This window comes from Pan paniscus, chromosome Y, assembly GCF_029289425.2.
Source record: "Pan paniscus chromosome Y, NHGRI_mPanPan1-v2.0_pri, whole genome shotgun sequence".
Classification (NCBI taxonomy): Eukaryota; Metazoa; Chordata; class Mammalia; order Primates; family Hominidae; genus Pan; species Pan paniscus.
In genome coordinates this window covers 18604117-18612112 of record NC_073273.2, presented here as the reverse complement: position 1 = coordinate 18612112, position 7996 = coordinate 18604117, and the positions used below count along the sequence as shown (strand labels likewise).

The 7996-nt window shown below is 46.3% G+C and overlaps 1 protein-coding gene across 1 annotated transcript; it reads right to left on the bottom strand.

The window, feature by feature from the left end:
• Positions 1-4289: 4289 nt before the first annotated feature.
• Positions 4290-6842, bottom strand: LOC129395585 (testis-specific Y-encoded protein 3). Its single transcript, XM_055107062.2, is given in 6 exon segments — positions 4290-4312; positions 5006-5087; positions 5194-5339; positions 5441-5552; positions 5681-5758; positions 6366-6842. Coding segments are annotated over 6 exon segments (918 nt in total).
• Positions 6843-7996: the final 1154 nt, after the last annotated feature.

Here is a 7996-nt window from a genome sequence, read left to right as displayed (position 1 = left end):
ACCACCCACTATATGATCCAGCAAATCAGAATACCCGGGCACGCCCACTAGTACACAGATCAGTATGTTGAAGTGGTGCGTGCACCCATGCAATTATTGCTGCACTCATTACGTTTTTGCTGTAGCCAAAATACGGAAGCAATCTGAGTGTCCCTCCATTGATAAATGGATTAAAAAATGCAGCAAAAACACGTATGCGCAATGGAAATATGTTGAATATGGGAATCTGTTGAATGTGTGCATGCCATTCTGTTAAGTGACATAAGCCAGGTATCAGAAAGGAAAATAGCACGTGATCTCATTCTTATATGAAATCAAAAAAGCGGACTTCAGAGAAGTAAGACTCCAAAGACTGCGGTGAAGAGGGTGCACTGACGAGATGCTGGATGAAGAACTCATACTTCTAGTTATAAAGGAGGAATAGGTTAAAAATATTTTCTTCAGCATGCTCACTATAACTAGTGGTAACATATTCTTTCTCTAAAAATATTTGAATACAGTGCATGCCATGTTTGTTCACCACAAAAATGACAACTATGTGAGGACACACATATGTTGATTGGCTGGATGTATCCAATGCAGAATGTATATGACCTGTTGAACATCACGCCTTAAGTGGTAAATATGTATCATTTCATATGACATTTTTTAATTAAACCTACAATTTTTAAAATGCCTTAACAAAATAAATGCAAATAAAATATTGTATTATAAAGCAGTGCTTTTCTTTTCTAGCAAAGTCTTTTTCATGACACAGGAAAGAATGCAAGCCTTTTGGTAACTTGAGAAATAAATACATTTGTGTACATGTATATATATAATATATACATGTATATACGTATATAAATGTGCATATATACGTATATACATGTATATACGTATATATGTGCGTATATATGTATTTTTATATATGTGTATATATATATGAAAATCCCTATGAATGCTGATGATGAGTTGAAAGATAGAAATTCCAGGCACAGAGACTATAGTCCATGAATTGAAACCTTCAGTGCATGTTTCAAAACAAGACGTGAGGAGGAGGAAGAAAAAAGTAAAAAACACAAAGCCATGGCAGGTCCATGGGTTACACCTGTCATCCCAGCACTTTGGTAAGCTGAGGTGGGAGGATTGCCTGCACTCAGGAGTTCCAGATGAGCCTGGGGCAACATGGACCCACATTCAAAAAGTAAGTATTTAGTTAATTGATACATAGCTTGGAGGGGTGGCATGCATCTGTACTGCCAGGTGTGTGAGAGTCTGAGTTGAGAGGATCACATGGGTGTGTGGTGCCTGGGCTGCAGTGGGCTGAGATCGTGGGGCTGCTGTCCAACCTAGAAGACAGAGTAAGACCCATTCTCGGAAAACAAACAAAAAACAGTCACATTAGGTAAATTAAAACTATGTAGTGTGAGGAGAATCAAAATAAACGAAACATCATCAGAGCCTATGCGATCTGATGAAGGAAACCAGCTTTCACATAATAACAGCCCCAGCTGGGGAGAACAATGAGAAAGGGCAGAGAGAACACTGTAAATAATAACACGCCAAATTCCCCAAATGAGTTAAAAGACATAAAAGTACAAAGAGTGCTTCTTTTCAATTCAATGCCCTTGAATTCAGAATTAGAAAGTAAACCCAGATAGAGAATAGAAAGACAGACGATACAGATGGAGAGCGTGTGTTGGGGAAGTAAGGGAAGGATGAAAGGAGGGGTGTAGAGGAAGGAAAGGAAAAAAGGAAGGGAGAGAGACTGATAGATGTTCAAAGACACAGATACAAAGTCTACAATGGTTGTAGAGATAGGCATGTGCAAATTGCCGCAGGGAGTGTGGAAAAATATCGGAACCACGGAGACCTAGGTGGAGTCAGAGAAAATATACAAACTCGCACAGAGAAATAAACATACACAACCACAAACACACACGTGGTAGTTTAAACATGAAAAGACACCAAGTCCCTGTCGGTACAAATCACAGATGTGCTTCCGAGTTACTGAGGCACAATGTAAATTTGTCAGTGCCCTTAGCATCTGTGGCCCACGTGCACGGATATTCAGTGGAAGAAGTGTTACACAGCCTTTATAATTCAGCACGATCTGTGATAATACCAGAAGAAGGGATCTCATGTGAAATCACTAGACTGAATTGCACGTAGAATTCAAGGAAGAAGCCCAGTCTGCTGCATTCACTCGGTGGGGTGGCAATATGGCTGAGCCACCAACCCATGGCACGCCCATCCATTGTAGACAGTTCCTGGTTTGCTGCCTGCCTTGGAAAAAGCTCCTCCCCTACCACCACTTTAAAACAGGCTAGCTCCAAAACTAGTCCTGGCATCCATTTACGGTCATTTTCTTATCTATTTACCTCCTAGAAAAATCATTGCAAGACCCTTTCCTCAACATTTTCCTATGCATTAAATTTGGGGAAACGCATTTTAAGACGACCTCGTTATAGGCAAGTCCCCAGACGTTTCCTAATCTGAGTTGCGCAGAGTGCACACACCAATCTGTTGCCCCATTGCCACTATACGGATACCGTACTGGACCACAGTGTCTTTGACATGCACACAGTAGGATAGAGGGCAGCTTGAGGGGGCCAAAGAGTTCCGACTGTTTTCAGAATAATTTGCTTAGAAAACGTGTTTCTCCTGTGTTTGTGGGTCAGGGGGACGGTAGTCAGGGAGGACAAGACTCCCACTCCACAGCTTCAGCTGTCTGCATAGGAGCAGGGACAAAACCGGGCGATAGATTTTCAAAGCTCAACTGCTTTGATACCGAGCAGAAGGGGTAGAAAGCATACTGAAGGCCCCACAACAGATTCAGGAACTTTGACTGTCAAACCCTCTTCCCTGAAACAACATAGCTCTTCTCACAGAAGCTGTGCTGACCAGAGTCTATACGGGACAGGAATGTTAGCACTCTATTAGCGTGTGGTCAACATGGATGCTCATGTTGGAACTCTTTTCATCTGGGAACAGGAAAGAAAGTTCTGCCTCCAACACTGAAATCCTCCTGCCCCATCCTTGACAGAGGCAACCCCTTGTCTTGTGCATAGACACAGGTGTTCCTGGGAAGCAGCCTCCCACTCGCGAATGAAAGCTGTATGTTTTGTCCTCCTGTGTGAGGCTTGCAACACATACTCTACAACTATATTCGCTTTACATTCTAAACCTTAGGCAAAGTATGCTGAAGAGGCCACAGAAAATTAAAGGGCCCTGGGCTCCAGAAACAATCTGCAGTGCCAATCACGAGGGAGAATATAGAGACTCACTAGACTTTGCAAGAGCACAAAATGCAATCGTAGTGTTGTTAGCTACATACGTTATGGGCTCCTCACCTAACATAGAATCTTGGAGAAAAGCTTAACCCAACTAAAGATGTAAACATCCACAAGAGTGTCCATATCCAGGGTCATCAAGTGACAAGAGAGTCCCTGGATGGATTCTCCAACAATCTTACATTCCACTAATCCACGCCCTTTCCCCTCACTTCTGTAAGTTTGTCTTTTCCCGTAGTCATCTATGCCAAAAGTGTATCCTGAATGCCTTCCCACATGCCTCTGTCACCTTTCCCACAGTCCCTCCATACACCTTACATGCCCATTTCTTCTCACGTTGATGTTTCAGAAGTCCTGAGAGGCTGATTGTCCCAGAAAAGGATTATGCATTCACCTTTAAAAGAACATGTGGATTCAACACGAAAGCCAACTTTAAGATTTCCATCATCCTGTGCTTATCTATTGTGTATGATGATACTCAAAATGAAGGATTTTGGAGGTCCCAGCAAACTGGGACCTGGAAACCCAGTAACCCCATTCCTTGAACTATCTCTGCTTCCATAGGATGAAGTCAGCCTCCAACTAAGCTGTCTTTTGCTTTTACCTCCCCCACTCTGTCCTGTAGGAAGAATCCCAACACATCCCACACCCATTCACTCTACAACTTTAGAGGCCCAGCTCCAACGCAGACTGGTAATTTCCATGAAGAGAATAAAGCACGTGGATGGATCAATTCATTAGCACACCCGAATAAAGTGGATAAACATACACACACACACAAACACAAAGACACACTCACACACACACACAGACACAGAGTCACACATCCTTGAGAATGTTTATTTTTCATTCCATACAATCCAAATTTACCCCCTCTTCCTGATTTCTGGTGACTCGACCTCTTTTTCCTTTAGTTCCTGTGCATAAGACCATGCTGAGTACTGCCGTCCTGCATACTGTTGTAACTTTTTAGGAGTTCTGCTGTATTAGGTAAAATCTGATGCTCCATCATATTCAACTCAACAACTGGGAGTCCCCTAGAGAAACACAAACTCACGTTAAAACGCATTTTCTCTGAGCCATACTTGGAAATGTTTCAATTGTGGGGCCCGCTGAGAAAAGGATATCCCTTCCCCATTTGTGATCCCTTAAACTTCCTCCTACCACGTGTTACAAACTGTTCTGCGCAATCCCTGCCCCATTCCCAGTATTGTCTGTGAGGGGAGTCGGCTAACAAGATGCACTGTACCCTAAAAGCACACAGAAGTCTGATGGGGCAACAGCTTAAGGAAATCCATCAATCTAAACAGTCCTTTGTGGTTTGGGGCAAGGATGATCAGGACGCACATTCAGGGAGCCCAATCTTATGGGGTTGGTAGGATGACTGCCGGAGGGGTTCACAGCCATGGAATCAAGTGCCACAGACTGAACTGAATGATTTTCAGCTTTACTCCTCATTGATTCTGGAAATGGACGATTCTTCACTGGGCTTAAGACTCCACAGCTATCACCTGCTTTGCGTGAAGTCTCTAATGTGCCTTTTCAGCCCAATGCCATGAACGTCCTGGATTCTGTCACTCTCTGTCTTCCTCTCAAGGAATTTCTACATGTACCAAAGGAGCCTCAATTTCTACATTTCTGAAATGAGCACCCAGGCTCCCTGAATAGGCAGGTGCATCAACCCCCTTATACTAGGCATCAAACAGCTCCAGTCCCAACTAACGGCTCACCTGACGTCTCTGTTCCCTCTTCGGGTGGCTTCATCCTCTTGTAGTATTGCAGGGGATTGCGCCACAGGTCCTTACATAGGATCTGTCAGGGGACTCAATCGGGAAAGGCCTCATCAGGGCTCAGAAAGGTGACCCAAGCAGCTGGGAACACACGGGGTCATTTCTCATGTTTCCCAGTGAGGACTCACCTCAGCAATCTTGTTAGATCCTGCGAAGTTGTGGTCAGAGAACCAGTTGAAGAAGTTAAGGCTGCTGCTGTGGTGTCTGCGGCGATAGGCCTCCACTTCATAATACGGATACCACTCAATTGGAGTGGAATGAGAAGCCCTGTATTCTACAGAGACAGGAGTTTTTGTGGGAAGGGGGCTGGATCACGTCGGCAATGATCCACCCGCCATCTTCCTTCCACTACCCATCCTGGGAGCCACCTGTCACCTGTGATGTTCACCAGATATTCCTTGGTAATCACTTCATTCTGGAAGTAGGGGTTACTCCGAAAGAACAACATGATCTTGCAGAGATGAACAGGATGCTTCTCTTCTTCCACCTGTCAGGACAAGGTGGAGAAAGCTTAAATACGTTTTCGGGTGAGGTGCTCACTCTTGCTTACAGGAATGAATTATTTCCCTTACCCTCCCCCGCTAAACCCTCTCGCCTCAGTCTTCCTGGCCTCACCTCCAGGCTGACCATGTAGCTCAGCATGTCTTCATCTTCGTCAGTGATCAGGGCTGACATCTGGGGGTGGTTTGCAATCTGATTTAGGTCAAAGAGACTTTATACACGATGGAAGGGAAAGCGACGAGCAACAGGGAAGAAGGCCTAAGAGCACCCAGAGGCTGGGGTAGGGGATTTCTCAGATCTGCTTCCATGTATGATCTCCTTTCACCTCCCCCTCCCCGTAAACTAAGGCCTCCTGTGTTCACAGAGGGTGTATGATTCTGAGGCTGACTGCACTGACATGGGGAGGCGCGATTTGCAGAGACTTGCTGGTGTCTGAGGAGTGGCAGAATCTGCTTAGAGCCGAAGACGCCCAGTCCCAGATCGGACTAGCGAGGGGCAGCAATCACACTCCCTTAAAAATAGCTTGCTTCACCGAAAAACCTCTTCTGGTCTGAACTCGCTTCTGCTCTTCAAAAAGATGCCCCAAACGTCTGCTGCTCGGCATCACCAAGGGTTTCTCTGCCGCTTGCAGGACAATAGTACCCACGCCTGCTGTGGCTTTCCGCAGCCACATTTGTCCGTGGCAACTCCCCTTTGTTCCCCAAAGAGTCACATCGACGCCGAGCTGCCCATCGGTCACTTACACTTCCCCGAGAGCACCTCTCCACTAGAAAGGCCGAAGAAACACTGAGAAGGATACAACATTGGCCCAGAAGCCAGGGACGCTCTGGATGACGGCGCCTCTGCGGTCTAGGTGGGGCTTGCGCCTCCGCTCCATCTTTTCCCGCTGCCGAGAAAAGGCCTTCCTGGCTTGGGCATTAACCGGCTCCAGCTCCACCTGAACGGCCAGCAGCTCCTCCAGTGCAGACTCTGGGGTCATGGGCCCAGGGCCAGGCTGTGCCCGCTGGGCCTCCTCCTGCCGCTCCACGAGGCCCTCCTCCTCCGCCACCACCTCCACCTCCGCCATTATGTCATCCAACAGCAGCACCGCCTCCTCCCCCAAAGCCGCCTGCTCACTCTCCACCCCGGCCGCCCCCTCCTGTACAGCCTCCATCCTGAAGGCGGTGCCCTCCTCGGCACTCGCACGCACCAAGGCCTGTGCTGCCCGACCCACGCCACAGGAACCCTGCCGCAGCCTCTATGGCACCCGGTAGCTCAGCGAGCCCTCAGGGCGCATGCGCCGGGCTTCCAGGCGCCCCCTAAGGGACTGCGCGCGAAGGGCCGAGGGGCCGCACCCAGGCCGACTTCCTCCCGTCGTGGCCAATCAATGGGAGGGCGGTGGGCGTCTCCCTGGGCGGCACAGCCACTGGCGGGCCTGCATCTCCAGCCCCCCACCCCCCGCCTTCCCTGCCCAAGCCTCCTCCGAGAAGCCCTTGGAGCTTGTGCCGGGTAGCTAGGCATCCAGGCACACGCGGGCTGCGTGGCCTTTGGAATTGTGGGCATGGCAGCCCTGTGCCCTGACATCCTCAGGGTGGCAAGCCATGAACATCTCTATGTGTCACGAACACAGGAAACGTCTCTCTTCGTTAGGCAGGCCAGGTAGATGGTACGGAAGTAATACTGCAGATCCAGAGAAAACTCTCTGGTTCCTGGGGCTAGGGCGGCAGGGGTGTCCTGGGGGAAGTGATCGGGGCGGGCACGTGGGAGGAAAGTCGCCTGCCTTATAAAAGATTAATTGTGAGGAGAAAGTTATGCTTCCCATTACTACAAATACACAAGTATGATTTCATCCAAAGCTGAAAGCAGTCAATATAATTTGTTTTTAATGTTTTATTTAAAATCCTTAATTTCAACAGGATTACTCAAGAAAAATAACGTTATTCGTATTAAATAATGTTGATGTATTCCCTTTAATTGTTGATTATTTCAAATGTACGTAAAATAGTAAATGGCACTGTACAATGTAGTTTCATGAAGCATTCTTTATAGTTTTCATAAAATTGACAGTCTCCATGGAATATTTTAAGACTGAGGAAGTTCCATATATCATTTTATTGTACTTTCACTTTATTACTTCTTGCATGTCATAACTGATGGATATAAAACTATGTATATTTACAAACATGAAAAACATGGATTTTTGTTTACGTTTTCTAGTGAGACAAAGTTACCAATACTTATACCTATTTAGGAAAATTTTTACAAACCCAAAGTTCTAATCTGTCTTTTCTTTGAAGTTTCATATTTCAGTCTAGGTATGTAATGGAATTGGCTGGGATCATTCTTTGATTTCACTGTTATTTGTGAGTTTCTGATATGCTTTTAGGAAAGTATAGAGTTTCAAGCTTGCTTTCTTCTTCTTCATCTACCTTTGGATGTGATCAGGGCGGG